Source organism: Mirounga angustirostris, unplaced genomic scaffold (genome assembly GCF_029215605.1).
Source record: "Mirounga angustirostris isolate CCGP_5_RB_7025 unplaced genomic scaffold, mMirAng1.0.hap1 SCAF_1, whole genome shotgun sequence".
Classification (NCBI taxonomy): Eukaryota; Metazoa; Chordata; class Mammalia; order Carnivora; family Phocidae; genus Mirounga; species Mirounga angustirostris.
In genome coordinates, this window is record NW_026991709.1 from 209010698 (window position 1) to 209034282 (window position 23585).

The 23585-nt window shown below is 41.0% G+C and overlaps 1 protein-coding gene across 4 annotated transcripts in view; it reads right to left on the reverse strand.

The window, feature by feature from the left end:
• Positions 1–23585, reverse strand: part of LOC123834114 (zinc finger protein 177) — a 28590-nt gene continuing 5005 nt past the window's right edge. For 2 of the 4 annotated variants that reach the window (XM_045863072.3, XM_064571660.1), the window contains 5 exons: positions 4639–4724; positions 3906–4032; positions 3369–3461; positions 2790–2872; positions 1–2249 (listed from right to left, as the gene is read on the reverse strand). In XM_045863072.3, coding sequence (XP_045719028.1) covers positions 1143–2249; positions 2790–2872; positions 3369–3461; positions 3906–4032; positions 4639–4671 — 1443 coding nt within the window. In that variant the 5' untranslated portion in view covers positions 4672–4724 and the 3' untranslated portion in view covers positions 1–1142. Of the gene's footprint in view, positions 2250–2789; positions 2873–3368; positions 3462–3905; positions 4033–4638; positions 4725–23070; positions 23225–23585 lie in introns of all 4 variants that reach the window. The other 2 variants (XM_064571670.1, XM_054504942.2) reach the window with 2 other exon arrangements.

The window sequence follows — 23585 nt, forward strand, 5'->3', positions numbered from 1 at the left end:
ATAGTAACACATTTAACATACCTCTCTCAATAAAGGGCAAATGAGGAGAGAAGGTCTGTAATGATACAAATTTTAAAAACACAAAAGATTCATCTGTCAGACACACTGATTATACAAATAATTACAGAATAGGCATTGTTTTCAACCACACTTAAAGGATTCATAAAACTTGACCACATATGAGATGTTATCAGCTAACTGAAATCCCTTGTAACAGAAGCTTCCCTCCAGATGGTTTACATCAGTTAGGAGTTTATTTTTCTTGGGTTAGATGCAGCCCAGAAATAAGCAACCAAAGGTTGATACAACCAAATAATACTGTATATCCCTGTTGTATAATCAGTAGCCTCTGACTATCATCCTCTTGGTCTATTTTCTAGGAAAGAAAAAGAGATGAAACACAGGGCAAATGGTGAAGATGCCAGCTAAGATTCCCCCCTTGCCATGGGCTTTTTTAGAACCCACAAGTAGTGACCTCTGCCTATGTCTCACTGGCCAGAACCAGGGGCTCATGGGCACTCATGGCGGCAAAGAAAGTTGAGAGAGTTCCTTAAAAAATTGTCCACACTACCAACTTGAATACAATTATAGTTCTGTTACTTTAGGAAAGGGAGGGAGGATTGGATTCGGGGATACTTGTCGCATCTGACACCTTGGGCCACACAGCAAGTCTCCAACAACTTTCTGTTTGAATAATGTCATACAGAATCTGTGTATAATCCAATTAAATTAGAAATCTATAAAAGATAACTAAAATATGCACAGTCTGCACATTATAAAATACATTTCTAAATAACCTATAGATCCAAGACACCTTGATGAGGATTGGACATTTAGTACTAAATCATGATGAAAACATTATTTATCAAAACTTTTGTGATGTAGGTTAAGGGGAATTTAGAGTGCATATAACCTTTAATACTCATCAGTTGACAAGCTGTCACACTTTCAGGATGAGACACTCACTGATAAAGACAATCACAGGAGGATAACATTCGTAAGATTGGTCCCAGTATAGCGTAAGTCAAGAACTGTGCCTGGGCTTTCTGCATGGGTCACAACAGGACTGCTCTCCAGTGTGAGTTCTAAAGTGAGGAATGAGGTGTAAAGGCCCAATAAAGGCTTTCTTATAGTCATTTCACTCATACTTTCTGCCCTGTATGTATTCGCTTGTGCATTATAAGGTTAGTGCTGGTGCTGAATGCCTTTCCACACTGAACGCATTGATAGGGCTTCTCTCCCGTGTGAGTTCTCACGTGTACCCTGAGGCACGAGGAATTCCTAAAGGCCTTCCCACATTCTTTACACTCATAGGTTTTCTCTCCAGTATGAGTTCTCTTGTGCACAATGAGGTAAGAGCCTGTGCTGAAGGATTTTCCACACTGACTACACTCGTAAGGTTTCTCTCCAGTGTGAGACCGTGTGTGTTTCTTCAGGGATGACTGATCGATGAAGGCTTTCCCACAGTCACTGCATTCATAGGGCTTCTCTCCAGTGTGGGTTCTCATATGCTTCTGAAGGGATGAAGGAACAGTGAAAGCCTTGCCACATTCCTTACAGTCGTAGGGTTTCTCTCCAGTGTGAGTCCTTTTGTGCACATTAAGATGAGAGCTCTGGCTGAAGGATTTTCCGCAGTGATTACACTCATAAGGTTTCTCTCCAGTGTGAGATCTCACGTGCTTTTTAAGGGAAGACTGAAAAATGAAGGCTTTCCCACAGTCACTACATTCATAAGGCTTCTCTCCAGCATGAGGTCTCGCACATTTCTGAAGGGACAAGGAGCTGGTGAACACTTTCCCGTGCTCCTTACATTCTGAGCTTTCCTCCATGGTACATGCTGTTTTGTGGACACCAAGGGAGGCTCTTTCTCCATGATCACAGCATTCACAGAGTTCCTCTCCAGTAGGTATTTGCACATGTACTGAAAAGGAAGGGTGTAAGCTGAAGGACATAAGACATTGATTACACGCATGAGATTTCTCTCCTTTGAGAGTCCTTAAGTGTCTCCTAAGGGATGCCTCTTGATTGAAAGTTTTGCCACAATCATTAAACTCACGAGTTTTCTCTCCACTGTGAGTACTTACATGACTGCTAAGAGTTGAGGTGTGGCCAAGGTGTTTCCCATATTCTTTATATTTGTAGCATTTCTCTCCCTCACAATATCTTGTATGTGTAAAATGATAGTTCTTTCTAAAGAATTTTCCACAATGATCAAATTCCAAGGGTTTCTTGCCGGGTTGAGTTGGTGCCTGCAGAACAAGGAGTAAGTGGTGACTAAAGACTTTCTCACTTTCTTTACACTCATGGGAATTCTTTTCTGTGTGGATTCTGCCATACATAGGAAGTATGTGATTATGACTGACATTTTTACTATTTTCAGTGCATGTATGTGATTTTTTTTCCCCTATTAGTTCCTTACAAGTTGAATCAACTGAATGCTCTAACCCAGGACTCCATCATTCCTAACAAAAGGCATCCTAAATACAAAGTTTTGCCAATCATGAGTGAGGAATGAATTAACTATGTATTAAACACTTAACACTGGAATCACATTTACATAAATGTTTACTTTTTGGTGTTCTCTGTGGGGCAGCAAGTGTTGAGCTTGGTTGAGAGATTTCTCTAATTTTATGAGATTCAGGAAGACTTTCCTGAGACAGCTTTCTGGTGAGTGAATGCCACCTGCCTCTCTGTCTTGCCTCATTTGGAAGCTGGTACTTTAACTTAATGGCATTCAAAGACTTCTCCTACTGTAAAAAAAATCAGAAATCATTCCTGGTGAATCTTACCGTTTTTATGCCATTGCAAGTTTTTTCCCCAGGAACATTCTGCATAGGAATTCCATCTTTTGATTTCAGTTGAATATCCCAGTCTGAAATTGAAAATTTTTATAACTATTGGGATAAAAAATAGGGTTAACAGAAAAAAGGAGGTGGGCACCCTATGGATTTGTTTTCAGTAACACTAAGTATGGAAAGGAAATGTGAACAAGAAGATGTAGCCTGTGACTAGAGGAACAGTTCCAGGAACTTGGCTCTGGGAGAAGATGCCAATGATAGGAACAAGCAATGGAAATGGGAAGTATTTTACTTAGAAAGGATTCTGGAGGTTTGAGATAATAGGAGAGTGTATTATCTTGAAAGCAAAGTAGAGAAAATGGAACAAAAAGTATTCAAGGAAATGTCAAATTGAAAGAGGAATTAAAACAGCTTTTTCTCTGAGACCACACGAAAATGTGAATGAATGGCGAGATGGTGAAAGATGGAAAGCTCACATAATGGCCCAGTTCTGCCACACACTGACAGTCCCAAATGGACCATCCCTCGCCATGCCTGCTCCTTAATGACTCCTTTCTGCCTGGGGCTCACCTGTATAAGCACCTTGGAGAACTGCCCCCTCCTCTGTCCCCAGCACTTCCTGCTCCACCTCCATGATCAGACTATGTTTGCAGAGAGGATACCCTGCTCGTGGAGAAAGACATGTGAGGTGGGGGAACTGTGAAGGAGACAAGAAATCTGTCCATGAAACTGATTCCGATACTTTGATATTAAGGGATTCTGAAGACAGGCAAATACAACTGCAGGAGTGACCAAAGAATCAAATCCGAGCTCTTTTACAAGATCCCCCAAACAGACACCTACGTATGCCCTATCCACAGGGAACTGACCCTCGAAATCCAAACCCAAGAGCAGACACATACTGCAAATTACCTAAATCTTGTAATAATAATGAAATCAGTGCACTTTTACAGGAAGCCATGAGACTGCCCCACAAGGGCTGGGGCCATTCATTTTGTGTTTACCATGTATTGTCATTCTTTTCATATATCCTGGATCAGGATATGTGAGGAAGGACCATCTGCTGCATGAAGAAATGAGAAAATGAAGGAATGAGGCCAATCTTACCCACGGAGGCCAGGTTCCTGTAGTTCTCCAGCATCACATCTCTGTACAGGATTTTCTGAGCAGGGTCCAGCAGTGCCCACTCCTCCTGGGAGAAGTCCACTGCCACCTCCTCAAAGGTCACTGAATCCTGAAACGTCACACACACTGTGGCTCAGGCAAGGCCCATCTCTAACAATGTAGCAAAAGAATGGTGGGGGAGGCTGCCAGCACTGGGGAAGGAGGCCAGCGCACAGCAGGTTCACATGTGCTTCAGAGGCCTCCCATTACCTGCCCCAAGGCTCAGTTCTTGGAACTCTCTTCTTTCGCTCTGCCTAGACCATCTCATCCAGACTCATGCTTTTAGCAGCTTGTCTAATATATAGTTGACCTGATCTTTGCACCACTAGGACTCTTCCAGTCTTAGTCAAGATCGAGTATAGATTGACCGTACTGCTGGATGAGAAAAATACTTGGAAAATGAATGATTTTCCTAGTGAAAAATCTCTCTTGTCCTGCATAGCACCCAGCAGAATATGGAACTAATAGTCAACCTGGAGGAAGATCTGGGAAAAAAAGAAATTAACAAATGTTGTAGTAATAGAAGCCTTTCCTAAGGCATTTTTGTCTCGTTCTAAGAGGCCCAGAGAACTGGGGAAGCTTGAGGCTAGTTCAGTTGAAGCTTTACTACAGGGGCAAGAGATATGTCCTTTGGGAACAGCAATGTTTTTTGGAAACAGAATAATTTTCTCTATACCTGTGACCAAGTTGTCAGCAATCCTGCAGCCATTCTTCCTCTTGTATGTCTCCCTCCTTACCAGACAGGGTTCTGAGCAAGCAGACCTAGAGAATAAAGAAGTCATGAGAGTCTAGGCTTAACAGATACTCAACACTTACAACCTAGAAGTTTCCTCATACTAGCTTCAGAGGGACCACACACACAAAGTACAGTTCCCTATTAGGATTTTACCTCCCTATCCAAGAACTAGGAATCAGGAATACAGTATGCAATTATTTTTAAACTTTTTTCCAGACTGAACTACTAAAAATGTCTACAGTCAACAGGCACTGAGGAGCAATGTGCCCCCCTAGTACCAACATGCCTCTAAATGTCATTTGCCCATGAAAGAAACCAGGGCTCATTTGAGAAAACAGCTGAGTCCAGTATAGAACACAAAATGTTCAAGGCGAGTCTGGAACATCATATAGCAGAAAGCAAGAAACCCATTAAAGGCTAATGGGGTTGTCAAAAAGACACAGGAGAAAACTTAAAAAAAAGAGCTCCCCCTGGCTTAAGATGGAACAATTTAATAAATAATGACTGCAGTGTGTTGAAATCATCAAATCTAAAACAAAATCATGAGTTCATAACGATATTTTTTTAAAAATCCTAATGGTCAGTACTGGAGGAAGCCAGGATATCAACTCATAATTCTGAAAGTTCTAAAAGGAAAGAATCAAGCATATATCCCTCTCTCCTTTGTGAACAATATTTTATGATTGCTTAACTGTTGTGATGAGGCAAAGTTCTTCTTTACAGAAGAATCATACAAGCTTTATAAGAAGCTTCATTTATTATAAAGAAAATGCTAGTCAGAAAGTCACCATTTCGCAAGCACTAGTAAATTAATGGATCATGGCAACGACAATTAACAGCTACTAAATTATTAGGTGGAAAGTGAATGGGGATGTTTACTTTTAACTTTTAATTTTGAAAAAACTTTTACACTGAAAGAAAAGAAGAATGGTGGGCGCCTGGGTGGCTCAGTTGGTTGAGCGACTGCCTTCGGCTCAGGTCATGATCCCAGGGTCCTAGGATCGAGTCCCGCATCGGGCTCCCGGCTCGGCGGGGAGCCTGCTTCTCCCTCTGACCCTATCCCCTCTCATGCTGTTTCTCTCTCTCTCTCTCTCAAATAAATAAATAAAAAATTAAAAAAAAAAAAGGATTACGTTTAAAAAAAAAGAAAAAAAAAAAGAAAAGAAGAATGGTGTGAATACGATGAACTTCCACAGACTCTTCACCATTAAAATTTGCTTTCTCGGGCGCCTGGGTGGCTCAGTTGGTTAAGCGACTGCCTTCGGCTCAGGTCATGATCCCAGGGTCCTGGGATCGAGTCCCACATCGGGCTCCCGGCTCGGCGGGAAGCCTGCTTCTCCCTCTCCCACTCCCCCTGCTTGTGTTCCTGCTCTCGCTGTCTCTGTCTCTGTCAAATAAATAAATAAATAAAAATCTTTAAAAAAAAAAAAAAATTTGCTTTCTCTCTCTACCCCTGTGTTCCCTCTCTGCTTCAGCAAGAATGTTGAGAAGAACCTATTCAAGGGGAAACAGAAGATGTCACGAACCTTTCCTCCTATATACTTCAGAGTGATGCAGGAACTTGGACATTCTCTAGCATAACCACAACGAGCAAAATCAGGACTGTTTAACATGGATTTAATATTACTCTGTAACATACACTGCATATGCAGAATTTCACTAACTGTCCAATAACGTCCTTTATAGCAATCACTTTGTAAATTTCTCATATGGGACCATGCCCTCAAACCATGGTTCTTTACTCTTCTTTGATCTTTGACCTGTCCTTCAGCCTTTCAACTTTCAAGATATGAAGAGTCCAGGTCAGATGTTTGACAGACTCCATCTCAATTTTGGCTTGTCTGATGTTTTCTCATGATTAGATTCAGAAAGTTCATTTTTGGATGAAGGATTACACAGCTGATGCGTGTCCTTCTCAGTGAGCCACTTCAGGAGGCATATGATCCAGTCTGTCTCGTTACTGGTGATAACTTTAATCACACGGTTAAGGTGGCATGCCACAGATTCTTCTATTAAGTAGTCGTTTTCTCCTTTTGTAATTAATAAGGACTCTTATTAACCAGGGGGCAAATGAAGACTGTATAAACAAGATGGAGAACTTTATAAAGGAAGGATCAAGCTGACACTGGAACCAACTCATAAATTTTAACATCACAAAGTAGGTATCTGGATCGCATGGAAGTTCTGATATGATGTAAGAAATAGCACCAATTGTGAAGTACTTTTGCCAAAAAACCCTGAAAAACCCTTTCATGTAATTAGCAATTTATAGAAGAGAAGGAAGAGGAGAAACTGAGGGACAAGTTAAAAAGGACATCGTGAAGCTATAAACAGCCAAACCCAGTCTGGGGGACAGAGAGGGAGGACTACCGCCAAAGAGACTGGTTGAGAGACGTTAACAGCCCACTGCAGCTTGTGGGCCTTTGATTCAGACAACGCCAACTGTAAAAACACATTTTGAGACATTTTGGGGGAACTGAACACAGACTGGGTATTAGCCGATACTGGTAAAGAGAAAAGCAGCCCGACATCCAGGAGCTGCCCTGGTACTGTCAGCTAGGTGTGTGCATTCTCCCGTTGAACATAAGCAACCTCACAGAATGGCAACAGCAGACAGGGCCGCTCCATGACCATGACATACTAAGACAAAACCACGGCCATTGTGTAATCATGTCTGAACACAAACAACACATAAACATTATCTAGGCCTCAAAAACGAACAAACATCCCCCTTTCTGGGCAACGTGTGCCACTGCTGCTTCTTCAGAAATCAGTTACAGCTTCCCCCTTGTGTAGTTTTCCTTCCTTCTAGGTAAGCTTTACGATAAACCCAATCACAGACCCAGAACCCTCCCCCAAAAGCACCTGGCACGAGCCCACACCCTCTGACAGGCCCCACGGTGCACAATGCTGTGCATTCTGCCCTCCTGCAAGGAGTGATAAACCCAACTTGGGGCCCAATTTGTTTAGCCAAAGACCACTGAAAATATCAAGAAATACTGTTCATTTAGAGGGATGTGATAAGGTATTGAGATAATGCTAAAAACTTCCTGTTAAACGTTTTTAATTGATGGGATTGCCTCATTAGTCTCAATCTGTAACAGTTCTCCTTGAAATTTTAGCTTAAATTTAAAGAGCCACATGTGGATAGTGTATTAGACGGTCAGGCTATGATGATCAACATAGGTAAAATATTGATAATTATTAAAGCTGAGTGTTGATGACATAAGGATTCACTATACTGTTCTATTCTCATGTGCATGAAAATCTCCTTATGAAAAGTTTAAAAAAATTTAAAAGAAGGGGGGGCGCCTGGGTGGCTCAGTTGGTTCAGCATCTGCCTTCGGCTCAGGTCATGACCCCAGTGTCCTGGAATCGAGCCCCACATTGGGCTCCCTGCTCAGCGGGAAGCCTGCTTCTCCCTCCCCCTCACTCCCCCTGCTTGTGTTCCCTCTCTTGCTCTCTCTGTCAAATAAATAAATAAATAAAATATTTTTAAAAATTTAAAAGAAGGAAAAGATAAAGACATTTTTAAGTAAAGACCCGAGAGAGTTTACCCATCAAAAGACCATCATTAAAGTAAATTCTCAGTATTCCAGGAAATGGGAATTTGTGCAACATTTTGAAATGTTAAAAAAGTAGACTGAACAAAAATCAAATGGGTAAAACTAAGTGAACCTTGATCATATAAAATGGTAATAATAGTATCTAATTTGTGAGATGGAAAAGCAAGCTAGAATCCTAATACTGAATAATAAAAACACATAAATTGGGAGGGAGGTGATTGCAGTTTTATGTTCCTTAAATTCTTGCAGGAGGGAATAGAGATGTTGATTAGCATCTGACTTTAAGTGTGCCTAATAAGATAGCTAGGGTGACCATTAAAGGAATGGAATCAGCAGGTTTAACTCACAGTCTAGAAGAAAAAATGGAATGAAAAAAAAAAAACACCTCAATTATCCCAAAAGTAAGAAAAATAAGCAGGGAAAAGAAACAAACGAAAGCAGCAGGTAAAATAAAAAGCACAGTGCAAGACAGTAGAAAATACTGATATCAATAATCACAAGGAATATACAGGTAAATGGATTAAACTCTACAGGTTAAAAGCAAAGACTGACATGTTAGGTTAAGATGAATTCCAGCTCGAGCGAAATAAGTCAAACAGAGAAAGACATGTATCATATGATCTCACTGATATGAGGAATTCTTAATCTCAGGAAACAAACTGAGGGTTGTTGGAGTGGGGGGTGGGGTGGGAGGGATGGGGTGACTGGGTGATAGACACTGGGGAGGGTATGTGCTCTGGTAAGCGCTGTGAATTGTGCAAGACTGTTGAATCTCAGATCTGTACCTCTGAAACAAATAATGCAATATATGTTAAGAAAAAAAAAGAAGAAGATAGCGGGAGGGGAAGAATGAAGGGGGGGAATCGGAGGGGGAGACGAACCATGAGAGACGATGACTCTGAAAAACAAACGGAGGGTTCTAGAGGGGAGGGGGGTGGGAGGATGGGTTAGCCTGGTGATGGGTATTGAGGAGGGCACGTTCTGCATGGAGCACTGGGTGTTATGTACAAACAATGAATCATGGAACACTACATCTAAAACTAATGATGTAATGTATGGGGATTAACATAACAATAAAAAAATAAAAAAAAAGATGAATTCCAGCTCTATGCTCTTTCATGAGATGCATTTAAAACCAAAAGAAGGGCACCTAGGTGGCTCAGTATGTTACTCATCTGCCTTTGGCTCAGTTCATGATCTCAGGGTCCTAGGATAGAGCTCTGCATCAGGCTCTCTCTTTGGTGGGAGCCTGCTTCTCCCTCTCCCTCTGCCTCTCCCCCTGCTTGTGCTCTCTCTAATAAATAAATAAAATCTTTAAAAAAAACACACAGAAAGACTGAATCTCAAAAATAAAAATGATACACCAAGCAAATATTAACCAAAACTGTTTCATTTCACAAATTTTTTTTTCTTTAAGATTTTATTTATTTATTTGAGACAGAGAGAATGAGAGACAGAGAGCATGAGAAGGAGGAGGGTCAGAGGGAGAAGCAGACGCCCTGCTGAGCAGGGAGCCCGATGCGGGACTCGATCCCGGGACTCCAGGACCATGACCTGAGCCGAAGGCAGTCGCTTAACCAACTGAGCCACCCAGGCGCCCCACAAATTTTTTTTTTTTTTAATGTAGGCTCCATGCCCAGTGTGGAGCCCAACATGGGGCTTGAACTCACACCGTGAGATCAAGACCTGAGCTGAAATCAAGAGTCGGACACTTAACCGACTGAGCCACCCAGGTACCTCTGATTTCACACCTTTTAAAACAAAAGGCAGGGCGCCTGGGTGGCTCAGTCGTTAAGTGTCTGCCTTCGGCTCAGGTCCTGGGATCAAGTCCCACATCGGGCTCCCTGCTTGGCAAGAAGCCTGCTTCTCCCTCTCCCACTCCCCCTGCTGTGTTCCTGCTCTTGCTGTCTCTCTGTCAAATAAATAAATAAAATCTAAAAAAAAAAAAAAAAAGGCATTATGAAAGGCAACTACATTAGGATATAAGGTTCAGTTCACTAGGAAGATATAAAGATTCTGAAGTTGTGCACACTCACAGTCTCATCAAAGCTAACAAAATTAAAGGAGAAATAGACAAATCACCATCAGTGTCACTTTAACATACTGTCAGTGATGCAGAAATTAGTGGGAAAAAAAAAAAAGAGGATATAAAGATCTGAATAGTAAAATGAACAAGCTTCACCTAAAACACTTACAAACACTACATTCAATAAATGGAGAATACACGTATTTTTTTCAATCACACATGGAGTGTTTACAAAAACTAGCTCTCTTCCTATAATATACAGCTAGTCTTAAAGCTTTCAATTTTAGTATATGTGCTGCTGACGTGAGCACTAGTTTTAAAACTTTCAAAGAATTTATATACAGTTTTGTTCCTTGACCAAAATGAAATTCAGTTAAAAAAGAAAACTATTATGTTGAGCCATATGACACTGCCATTTCTTTTTTTTTTTTAAGATTTTATTTATTTATTTGATAGAGAGAGAGAGAACAAGCGAGTACAAGCTGGGCGAGCCGCAGGTAGAGGGAGAGGGAGAAGCAGGCTCCCCACTGAACAAGAAGCCCAATGTGGGGCTCAATCCCAGGACCCTGGGATCATGACCTGAGCTGAAGCCAGACGCTTAACGACTGAGCCACCCAGGTGCTCCAACACTGCCATTTCTATAGGTAAAAAAAATGGTGGAAAGTTAGCATGTTCATATAGTTCGATCTAATATGAAAAGCCATACATTTGGAGTTTAGAGAACATCATCTTTATGAATAACTCATGAATAAAACATATCATACATTAAATTGGAAATTAGAAAATACATACTATGGTTATCAATCAGTTCTAAGTACCAAAACTTGTAAGCTGCAGCTAAAGTAGGCCTTAGGGGAAAAAAGGCAAGCTTCATATACTCACATTAGAGAGAAATGAAGTTAAAAATTAATGTTTCCAGTTTAAGAATTTAGAGGGAAAAAAAATCCCAAATAAAAGAAGAAAAGTTAAAGGAAGGAAAGAGAAAAAAATGAACTAGAAAACAAAAAGTAGGGGCGCCTGGGTGGTGCAGCTGGCTAAGCAGCCAACAACTCTTGGTTTCAGCTCAGATTATGATCTCAGGGTCGTGAGATCGAGCCCTGCCTCGGGCTCCACACTGAGCACAGAGTATGCTTGAGATTCTCTCTCCCTCTCCCTCTGCCCCTCCCACTTGTGCACTCTCTCTCTAAAGTAAATAAATAAATCTTTAAAAAAACAAAACCCCAAAAGTAGAGATTAAAAAGCAAAAAAAATGAGGTCCTTTGAAATTAATGAAATAGGAAGAAGTCATGCATGATTATTCAAGAAAAGAAGGGAGAAGGCTCAAAGAAAATTAAGAAACACTGCCCCCCACAATTATAGACACTACAGAGATTAAACATAAGATATTATGATTAACTTTATGCCAATCAAGCTTAAAACTCACAGGAAATAGATAAATTTCTTGAGAAATAAAAAAATGACTCTACAGAAACAAACAAACTGAGTAGTGCTAAAATTACAAAAAATGAACTAGGCGGTGATGGCTATACAACATTGTGAATGTGATTAATGCCACTGAATTGTATGTTTAAAATGCTTATAATGGCAAATTTTATGTTTTCATAGATATGTATATAACACATATGTACATAACACATGTGATATACACATGTATGACATATACACGTGTGTATACAGCATGTCTGTTTATATGTATAATTAAAAATATATATAATAAAATATATACATTAATATATATTATATATTTTAAAGTAGGCTCCACATGCAGCATGGAGCCCAATGTGGGGCCTGAACTCACAACCCTGAAATCAAGACCTGAGCCAACATCAAGAGTCAGACACCCAAACAACTGAGCCACCCAGGTACCTCTTATGTTATATATATTCTTCATCACAATAAAAAAATGCAGGAAAAAAACCAAAATAATCTGGGCTGTTGCTGACCTGCTCAGAGAGATTCAGGCCTCCCCAGCCCCAAGAACTTACTGCCTGGACAGATATCTTAATCAAAACAAAGAAAAAAATAAAGATCTAGGCATTTAAATTTCCCCACAAAGAAAACACCAGGCTTGGGTTGTATAAGTCAGTTCTGCCATTCAAAGAGGAGAGAATTCCAATCTAACTCAAAATTTTCCAGGGATCAGACACGCTTATGAAGACTCTGGTTAAATCACATATTTGTATATTACTAAACATTAGTAGAGATAATAACTTACTGAATCTATAAAGCAAGAGTCATATATTTAGGTTTTATTTAGAAATTTAGGCATCATGCAAAATTCCAGAATTGTGTATGACCCAAAATGTCATGTTTGCATTTTGGTTATTCTATTACAATACCTTATACAATTACCACAAGGGAGAAAGGAGAAGGAGATGGACACACTTCTTTTATAAAAAATTTACAAAACAGTTTGACTTAATCAAAGGGATTACCTTGATTAAGGGTATAAAGGGAAGAAGAACGTTCTTTGTGACTGGTATAATATTGACATTAAGCATTACACGGCCACAGTAAAAAAACAAAATGATAGGCAAATCTCATTAATAAGCACAAATAACCTAAAGTTCAAACCAAATACATCAATAAATGACAATCTTAATGTATCAGAACCAAGTTGAGTTTATCCCAGGAACACCAGAGATGCTTATTAGAAAATCAATTAATATAATTTGTTTTATTCATAGATCAAAGGAGAAAACCATGATCATCTCAATGAAAGAGTGTTTTGTAATAGTCAACATTTCACATAACTTAAAAATAATCTTAACCAACTCTATTAAAAAAACACAATTCAAAAGGCACCTGGGTGGCTCAGTTGGTTGAGCATGAAGTTCTTGACTTCAGCTCAGGTCATGATCTCAGGGTCCTGGGATGGAGCTCCTCCCCTGCCCTCAGTGGGGAGTCTGCTTCTCTCTCTCCCTCTCCCCCTCCCTCTCGCTCATGCTTTCTCTCAAATAAATAAAACCTTTAAAAACAAAACAACCTTAGTAAATAAAGAAAAGAAAGAACATAAGTAAATGTCTTTAACTGGAAAATGTATCAGAACTTAGAACAAACAGTAACTTCTAGTGATAAGCTGAGGGCCTTTGAGACATGGAAAAAGACAGTGGTGACTCCTCTAGTCAAGTTTGAAGTCTTAGCCAGTGTTGTATATTAGGGAGGGTTGGGGAGAAATGCAGGGTGGGGATGGGGGAACAAGGATAGGGAGACATAACAGGTTGTAAGATTATAGAGGAAGAATAAATCTGTCATTATTCATAGAGTATATGACCGTTATGTAAACATCCAAGAATCTACAAATTATTTGAAAACCAAAGAGGTCTGCAGCTTGCTGGATGGAAAATAAACACTCTGAAGCTTCAAAATAGAACAAGGCTGGGGCATCTGGGTGGCTCAGTCCTTAAGCGACTGCCTTCGGCTCCGGTCATGTTCTCAGGGTCCTGGGATCGAGCCCCACATCGGGCTCCCAGCTCAGCGGGAAGCCTGCTTCTCCCTCTCCCGCTCCCCCTGCTTGTGTTCCCTCTCTCCCTATCTCTCCGTCAAATAAATAAATAAAGTCTTAAAAAAAAAAAAAAAAAAAGAACAAGGCCCATGGACCAGGGCGGTTGGCAGTACCTAGAAATACTACACACGACCCAACAACTTTACCTCTAAAAATCTACCCTGGTGTAGGAATGGGAAGAAACACGCACAAGCCCATACAGAGGGGAACAACTCAATCGTCAGTCCACAGGGACTAGGATGTATCCCCAGAACTCCAAGCGGGGGGCGGGGGGGTCGGTGGTGAGGAAAGATCTTTGTGAACTTACGAGTATTTCAAGGCAATGCCGTTAACACAGAAAATGAAATACAGAAAAGGGCATTTTCTTGTGGAAAAATAACTAATTTGGGGGAGAATTTTAAAGAGAGGCGTACAGGGGATGGGCTGAAGACCTCCCAGTAGCACCCTGACCGCATCTCCCCACCTGCTTCCTTTCGGGGCCCGAGGCTCCGGGAGGACAAGCAGGGACGCCCGGGAGCCCCCGGTGCGGAAAGGCGCGCGATGAGGCCCGGAGAAAGTGCCGTGACCCCGGAAGAGCGGCGCTGGAAACCGTGCCCTTGACCCCTCCCCAGCCCCGCACAGCAATCTTTAACCCGCATAACCACACCTGGGCTACAGCCAGGCGAAGTAGACCGCCAACGGACAAAAAAGCGGGTCTCAGCTTCCGCAGCGGCCCCGGAAGAGAGCACCGGCCGGACGCACTTCCGCTTCCGGCCACGGGCTGCGCGTGGCCGAGGCGCTGCTGGGTAAAAGCGCAGGAAGTAAGTGTTTTATTCCCTCAGAGGAAGGGGAGCGCTCCTGGCTGGCTCAGTCTGTAGGGTGTGCCACGTTTGACCTCGGGTGGTGAGTTCACGCCCCACCTTAGGTGCAGACAAAAAACGAGTAAACGGGCAACGCGAAGTGCTGAGCAACTTGCTTTTGATCGCAGAGCCGTCTTTGACGCTATAAGATCTACCCAAGGGGAAAAAGTAGTTTCTCAAGACTGAAAAAGGGGCTGAGCGGCACAGGAAAAGGGGCCTAAACCTCACTTCTAAGCCATTATGGATTCACCTGTGAGGTCACTGCCCCTCCTATCTTCCTAACCAAAATAAGTCCCCACCGAGGTCGGACTCAATTTAAACAACAAAACGTTGGGTATCAATCATCGGTTTAAATTACCCACCAAAAAATGGTATTTTATTAGGGCCCCGAGAATTGACTTAAATCTGCATAAACGGAGTCCATGATATAAAAGTGAAAATCCCAATCTGGTAGAGAAAAAGGTGGATATTACGTCCTTTGGGGTTGTTGTTCCTATATTTAGACATTCCAAAACTCACGATTTAAAAAAGCTCCATAACCCCCTTTGTGACTTTTCCTGACACCCCCATGAATAAAACATCTGCCTAGACACACAAGGATTTAAGAATTAAGAGAACCATTATTAATATTATTTAATGAAACTACCCAGTAGTGTGGAGATCTGTGGTTAAAAGAAATCTCAATCCCTTCGTGGTGGGCTGTGCTTCTCAGGCAGAGGGCTCCATAAAATGCCTTCCAGTAAACAGAAGGCCCTTTAAGTGCTAGGAACCTAAATACTAACATTAAATTTATAGATTAGAACCATGTGTTTAAAGCAGAAAAATTTCCAGCACCTGACTAGCTCAGTTGGTGGAGCATCTCAGGGTTTTAAGTTCCAGCCCCATGTTGGGTGTAGATTAAATAAACTTAAAAAAATTTAAAAATGTAAAATTTTCAATCTATATTTCCCCCAAAAGAGATTTCAAGGAAGCTAGGGTCTTTTCTTTACCACATAATGAGCACAGCCTTACGCAGTTCTAGCTGAACTGTGAGGACGTTTACACACTTATTGACCAAGGACTCTTGTCTTTGCTCTGGGCACAAAGTAAGACATTTTGAGACAGAAGTAAAACGCTCACTAGCCCTCCTGAGCTCCACTGGACAGACACACAGCCTTGGCCAATTTTTTAAATTTATTTATTTTTTATTTTTAAAGATTTTATTTATTCATTTATTTGAGAGAGTGAGAGAGAGAGAGAGAGCACATGAGAGGGGGGAAGGTCAGAGGGAGAAGCAGACTCCCCGCTGAGCAGGGAGCCTGATGCGGTACTCAATCCCGGGATGCCAGGATCATGACCTGAGCCGAAGGCAGTCACCTAACCAACTGAGCCACCCAGGCGCCCCTGGCCATCATTGTTTATGCACTGCACTGGAAGCCTAGAGCCTTTCGTTCCTAGAGGAAATGACAAAGCTGCACATACAGATGCACAGATCAGGTTACTTGTTCATAGAAATACAGCCTAGGGCGCCTGGGTGGCTCAGCTGGTTGAGCGACTGCCTTCGGCTCAGGTCATGATCCTGGAGTCCCGGGATCGAGTCCCGCATCAGGCTCCCTGCTCAGCAGGAAGTCTGCTTCTCCCTCTGACCCTCCCCCTCTCAGGTGCTCTCTCTCTCAAATAAATAACTAAAATCTTAAAAAAAAAGGAAATACAGCCTAGAAAAGAGCTCACTAATGAAATTTGATTCTATCGTTTAACAGTTTTTGGGGGGATGGGGGTTGGAAAAGGAAATTCCAGAGTCAAATGGTCCAGAAATTCAGTTAGTTGAATGTCTTCTCACAACTGGATCTGCTCCCTGCTGCTACAGTGAACCCTAGGCCCTCACCTCAAAGCTCTTCTACTCAAAGGACTACCAAGGGCTGATCCTATCTCCCATGGCTACAAACATTTGGGGCAGGGCACTAATTTTTATATCAAAGATAAACAGAGGGAACCCACACAGATGCCTTCAAGGTGCCAAGCAGAATCTGGGGACATGAATGGGGTTGGCATAAAAAACTACTGCACCAGATGTGAATTTCCCATTTGCATGAATCTCATTTGAGAACTAATAACACACACTTCTCTTACTGCAGCCCCTAAGGGCTTTAACAGTCCATCCAGATTTGGGGTAAGCAGGGTAGAAATGCTGGAGATTTCCTCACAAGCATTATAAAAAGCCATGTTATTTACACTAAGCCACCACTGGCTCATACAAATACAAGAACACTTTGTAATGCATTTGCCTAAAATCCTTACGCTCTTATAGCAAAAAGGACCTCAAATTGAGAACAGGCTTTCAATCTTAATGCGTAGCTCTTCTTCCATTAGAAATGTCTGCATTTGGGGGCGCCTGGGTGGCTCAGTCGTTAAGTGTCTGCCTTCGGCTCAGGTCATGGTCCCAGGGTCCTGGGATCGAGCCCCGCATCGGGCTCCCTGCTCCGCGGGGAGCCTGCTTCTCCCTCTCCCACTCCCCCTGCTTGTGTTCCCTCTCTCTCTGTCAAATAAATAAATAAAATCTTAAAAAAAAAAAAAAAAAAAAGAAATGTCTGCATTTGTATTTCTGGTTTGTGCATTATTGACCAAGTTTTCAGATTAAAAAAAAAATGACTACTTTAGGATTAAAAAAAAGTCCCTCTCACCATTTATACCAAGATCAAAACCTGGCAAAATTGTACCACATATGGGTTAAGAGCAGAGACATTTTTCAATACAAATTCCCAGAAACTAAATCTGGGGGATCTCAGGGTTCCAAAATTAAAATCTCTAGCTTCATTAAATGCCTGTGTATACTTTTAAAAAATTATCTACCTGCCCTTGCCAAATGCTAAGTTTTTTTACAATAGACAAATGAAGATTTATTTCTTTTTTGATGACAGCAACAAATTTTTCATTTTCTTAAAATTTCTGAAAACCAACACATATAACTGTGATAACCTGAAATTAAATCATTTGTACAGTCACAGGTGCCAAAACAGTGGAGAAAAATTAACATCCCTTCTATTTGTGGCTGTGAATTTGAAGAATGATTACTAACAAGCAAAATGAGAAGCAAAAAAGTCAGTCTTATTCTGATATGATTTTACTGTGATTTAATAGGTCTCTGGTGCCAGCCATGGTGGTATTCAGGTTCATTTTGGGATCTGCAGAATAAGTGGCTTAATAATAAAATCCTGTGCTTAATTACTGTCATGCTTATATTCTGGAATATTTGATGTCTAACAAGACTGTACACAATGTGCATGTGCAATCAGATGGATGAAACTGCCTGTGTAATTTCCACAACGAGAGGGGAAAGAAACAGGAGGAGTAAAAATAAGGAGATAAAAATTATTCATTAAAATTATTTTAAAAACTCAGAAAAATTATTCAATCACAGTTGCAAAACCATAGGTCAGTCTTCACTCCTATGAAGGTCCAGCCTATGACTATCTATCACTTCTGCCAAAATGCGTATTTCACATTCTTTACAATTAGTACTTGGCCACATTTTGAAAGCGAGGGCAGATTAAGTTCTGCTGGCAGTTCTGGGTCAGCTGCAACATCAACAATGGGTTTCTGTGTGGAGTTATCTGTGTTCCAATTGAACTGTGAGTTCTCTGCTGAGGGGAATACAATAATTCCAAAAGTCTGGCCACTTGTAATATGGAACCCAGAGGAACAGAATTTGGCTGCTGTTAATTCTGGATGAGGCCAGAAAGCCTGGAGTCAGTGGCTAGGGTTACTCTGTTAGCTTTAAAAACTGGATGGTTTAAAGTGAAACACTGAGCTAGAATCCACCAGAAATGATGGTGGATATTTCATGTCATATAAATCACATAAGCAGAATAAGAACAGTGGCTCCCTCAGAGTTGTAATGAAGATGAAGTGACTCAATCCATGGAAAGCTTTCAGGGCATTTCGTGGTATGCAGTAAGTGCAAAATAGTTGGGAGGTCTCACCAACCCTTGACTCATGACTGTTATAAAGTTTCCACTGACATTTGGTAACAATCATTTGCCTTATTAATGATCTCATTTAGCAAAAGGAAATGAGGCTTAGGGAAGCACCCCAAGCACATGGCTCAAAAGCAACAATGGCAGGACCCACACTCCAGCAGTCAGGCTCCAGTCTGAGCCCTTAACACCTAGGCTGTACTTGGGCAAAAAGCAAGCCAAATTCTGAAGCACCCTGGAATTTTCTCGGTTAACTCTCTAGACCACTGAAGAGACTAATCATAAAAAAGAAAAAGAGGGTAAGTCTGTTATGGTTATTATTGCTGTGTAACAAACTACCCCAAACACAGTGATCTATAACAGCAGTTCTCAAAATGTGGTTGCCGGGCGCCTGGGTAGCTCAGTTGGTTAAGCGACTGCCTTCGGCTCAGGTCATGATCCTGGAGTCCCGGGATCGAGTCCCGCATCGGGCTCCCTGCTCAGCGAGGAGCCTGCTTCTCCCTCTGACCCTCCCCCCCCCCATGTACTCTCTCTCATTCTCTCTGTCTCAAATAAATAAATAAATCTTTAAAAAAAAAAAAAAAGACAAAATGTGGTTGCCAAACTGAAGGACCCCAAGACACTTTCAGGCAGTCTGTGAGGTCAAAACTATTGTTACAATAGTTCTATTATTTACCATTTCATCACGTTGACATTTATATATGATATAAAAGCAATGGTGGGTAAAATTGCTGGCACCTTGGCAGAAATCAAGGCAGTGGCATCAGGTGCCACAGTCATTGTATTCTTCGTTGCCACATACTCATGATAAATAAGAAATCCAATTTTCCTGGGCGCCTGGGTGGCTCAGATGGTTAAGCGTCTGCCTTCGGCTCAGGTCATGATCCCAGGGTCCTGGGATCGAGTCCCGCATCGGGCTTCCTGCTGGGTGGGGAGCCTACTTCTCCCTCTGCCTCTGCCTCTCTCTCTGCCTCTCATGAATAAATAAATAAAACATTAAAAAAAAAAAAAGAAATCCAGTTTTCCTTAAAAATGTCCTTGAGGCAACAGAAAAATCTGGAAAATGTATATATCTGCAACCATGATGCTGGCAGTTTCTCAACATTTACAAACCTTTCTGCTATGATCAATAGTTATATTAGTGCATGATGCTTCATAATAAAATAAGTCAACATTTGAAAAATATGCATAATGTAGTACACTATTTCCTATATGAGTTAACACATGATGGCACAAAATCACATACAGGTAAAATATCCAAAGTGCAAGAAAAATCAATGGATTTTAATGTTAACAGAACAGGAAAAGTTCACTGATAGAACTTCATACTCCACAGTGCAACTAAATCTTTAAGAAACTACCATTAGTTGAATTCTGGCAAAGTATCAAAGAGCCAAAATTGTATGAAAATACTTCTCCAACCATGTATCTCACTGAAGCTTAATTTTCTATATACATTTCATCTATATACATTTCATCAATTTTATGGCAAAAAACTGAATGCAGAAGCATGTATGAGACTCCAGCTGTCACCAACTAAGCTAGAAAAAATGATTTATAAAAATCTTTTTGTAAAGCTTGTCATTCATCTGATAAGGAAAAAAAATAATGACACCTGTTAAAGATGGTAAGGCAGACTTTTTTCAGCCATCGAGATAGGTACAGGGACCACTGCAACAAGACTTTACAGTGGGGGAGAGAATGGGCTCAAGTTCAAATACAGCATGGTAAGTGGGAACTTATAGCCAAGAAGCAGGATAGGGGTCAGTGGATGGAAAATTACTAAGAGGGGGCGCCTGGGTGGCTCAGTAGGTTAAGCGACTGCCTTCAGCTCAGGTCATGATCCCGGGGTCCTGGGATCGAGTCTCACATCAGGCTCCCTACTCTGCGGGAAGCCTGCTTCTCCCTCTCCCACTCCCCCTGCTTGTGTTCCCTCTCTCGCTGTGTCTCTCTCTGTCAAATAAATAAATAAAATCTTTAAAAAAAAAAAAAAGAAAGAAAATTACTAAGAGGAAACAAGAGGGGTTAGGAATTCTGGCTGAACTGACCTAACAATCTTTGCTGAAGACAGGCCAGGGTGATTAGAAAGCACCGGAAGGATGGTGGAGGATAAGGGAACTCTTGCTAAACTGACTTAGCAGGGCTCTTGATAAAACTGGATTTTATAAGGAAGTGCAGACGGACCCAGGAAAAGGTTCAGGAGACTTACTAAAGTTTGGTCAAGAAGAGACTCTCACTTCTCACATTTTTTGTTTTCATTTTGGAAAATAGTAATTTTCCTAAGTATGTACATTATGAAATGAATTATAAATATTTGAAACATCTGTCTTAACTTCTACTATGTCAAATACTCATAGATACAATGCCCATAATAGAGCATTTTGGATGCTCAATTTTAAGGAGTATACAGGAGTCCTGAGGTCAAAAAGTTTGAAAACTGCTGGTGTGGACCACCATTTTATTATTTTCACAGATCATGAGTCAGAAATTTGGACAAGACACAAAGGGAATGAATGGATTGTCTCTGCTCTACAAAGACCAGGGCCTTATCTGGGAAAACTCACACAGCTCAAGATGACTCCAAAGACAAGGGCCTGGAGTCATCTGGAGATTCACACATGCATCTGGTTGCCTTCCTTGAAACAGGTAGAGGGCTATTCCTCTAGCTATTGATGGAGTTTTATAGACCTAAAATGGAGTTTTATAGACCTATTTCATCTTGCTCCACTGTTGAGAGGAGCATCCCCATGTAGCCCCTCCATGTCACAGCATAACTGCTGGTTTCCAAGGGAAGCATACCAACTGGCAGTATCCCAACAGAGGAAGATGCCAAGATAACCAGGAGGGAATTGCATGGTCTCTTATGGCCTAGATTGGGAAATCACATGGCATCATTTATATTGTACTCCTCTAGGGGAAAGTCAAAAGTATGCCCAGATTCAAGGGGAGGGAACGGTGTCAAAGAATTTTGGGGCCAAGTTTTAAAATCATCAGTCTGCCACAAATTATTTATATACCTTCCACATACACAAATAGTCACCGCCTATTAAAACCATGCCAAAATCTTGTGCCCATAGTATCAGACTCAAGCTCTATGTTCAGAATCTTGACGTCTAAAGTCTGGAAAAGACTGCTTGGTTTGAGTATGTTACTCTTGAAGATTTGTGAAGTAAAGAGACAAGTTATTTACTCCCCACACACACACCATATATATATATTATATATATATATATATATATATATAATATATATATATAAAAAATATATATATAATTGTGAGAAGAGAAAAGGATAATCAGAATAGACATTCATATTAAGAAAGGCATGGGAGGTGCCTGGCTGGCTCAGTCACAAGAGCATGCGACTCTTGATCTCAGGGTTGTGAGTTCAAACCCCACATTGGGTGTAGAGATTACTAAAAAAATAACCTTAAAAAAAATAAAATGCTGGCTGCTTATCATTAAAAAAGGAATGAAGGAAGGAGTGGGAGGAATGGGAGGCCTACTATAGCCAATGATCCATAGCAATTCTGAAAGACGGGAATATCTTGTCTATTCCTTTAAGGAGCAGTACTGCATCATAGGAATGATTCTCTGTGGAGTTCTGCTACCTGAATCATACTTGCTTTCCCATAGGACCATATTTTTAATGGAGTCTTATAGACCTATTTCATCTTGCTCCCTGCCCAAAGTTTTTGGATTTAAAGGTCTCTATTCACTTTAAGACTTTTTTTTTTTTTAAAACAACAGTTTTAGGTTCACAATGAAACTGAGCAAGGTACAGAGATTTTTCCATATACTCCTGCCCCCACAATGCATAACCTCCACCATTACTAACATTTCACACCAGAGTGGTAAATTTGTTACAGCTGATGAACCAACATTGACATATCATCACCCATAGTTCCTTAGGGTTCACTTTTTGTGTTGTGCATTCTAAGGTATGGACAAATATGGAATATCTTCATTATAGTATCATACAAGGTATTTCACTGCCTTCAAAATCCCTTGTGCTTTGCCTATGCATACCCCAAGCTGCCCCTCCCCCAACCCAACAACCACTGATTTCCATTGTTTTGCCTTTTCCATGATGTCATAAGAATTGGAATCATACAGTATGTAACACTTCCAGATTGACTTCTTTCATTTAGTAATATGCATTTAAGGTGCTTCCAGGTCTTTTTAAGGCCTGATAGTTCATTCCTTTTAAGTGCTGGGTATTCCATTGTCTGGATGCGCCAGTTTTTTTATTTGTTTACCTACTGAAGGCATTCATTCACCTACTGAAGTTTCGGCAATTAGGAATAAAACTGCTATAAACATTCATGTGCAAACAAACAAAACAACTCTGAAACACCATGCATGTGTTGGTTTTTGAATGAACATAAGTTTTCAACTTCTTTGGGTAAATACCAAGGACCCCGGATACTGGATCATTTAGTAAGAGTACATTTAGTTTTATAAGAAATCACCAAACTGGGCACCTGGGTGGCTCAGTTGTTAAGCGTCTGCCTTCGGCTCAGGTCATGATCCCGGGGTCCTGGGATCGAGTCCCGCATCGGGCTCCCTGCTGGCAGGAAGCCTGCTTCTTGCTCTCCCACTCCCCCTGCTGTGTTCCTGCTCTTGCTCTCTCTCTCTCTGTCAAATAAATAAATAAAATAAAATAAAGAAACCACCAAACTATTCCAAGGCAGCTGTACAATTTTGTTTTCCGACCAGCAAAGAAGCATTCAGTGCTGTCAGTGTTCCAGATTTTGGCCATTCTCATAGATGTGTAGTGCTATCTCATTTTAATTTGTATTTTTCTGATGACATGATGTAGAGCATCTTTTCATAAATGCTTATTTGCCATCTGTACATCTTCTGTGGAGAAATGTCTCTTAAAGTCTTTGGCCCATTTTTGATAGGCTATTTCTTACTGTTGAGTTTTAGGAGTTCCTTGTATATTTTGGGTAATGGTCCTTTATCCAAATGTGTCTTCTGCAAATATTTTCTCCCA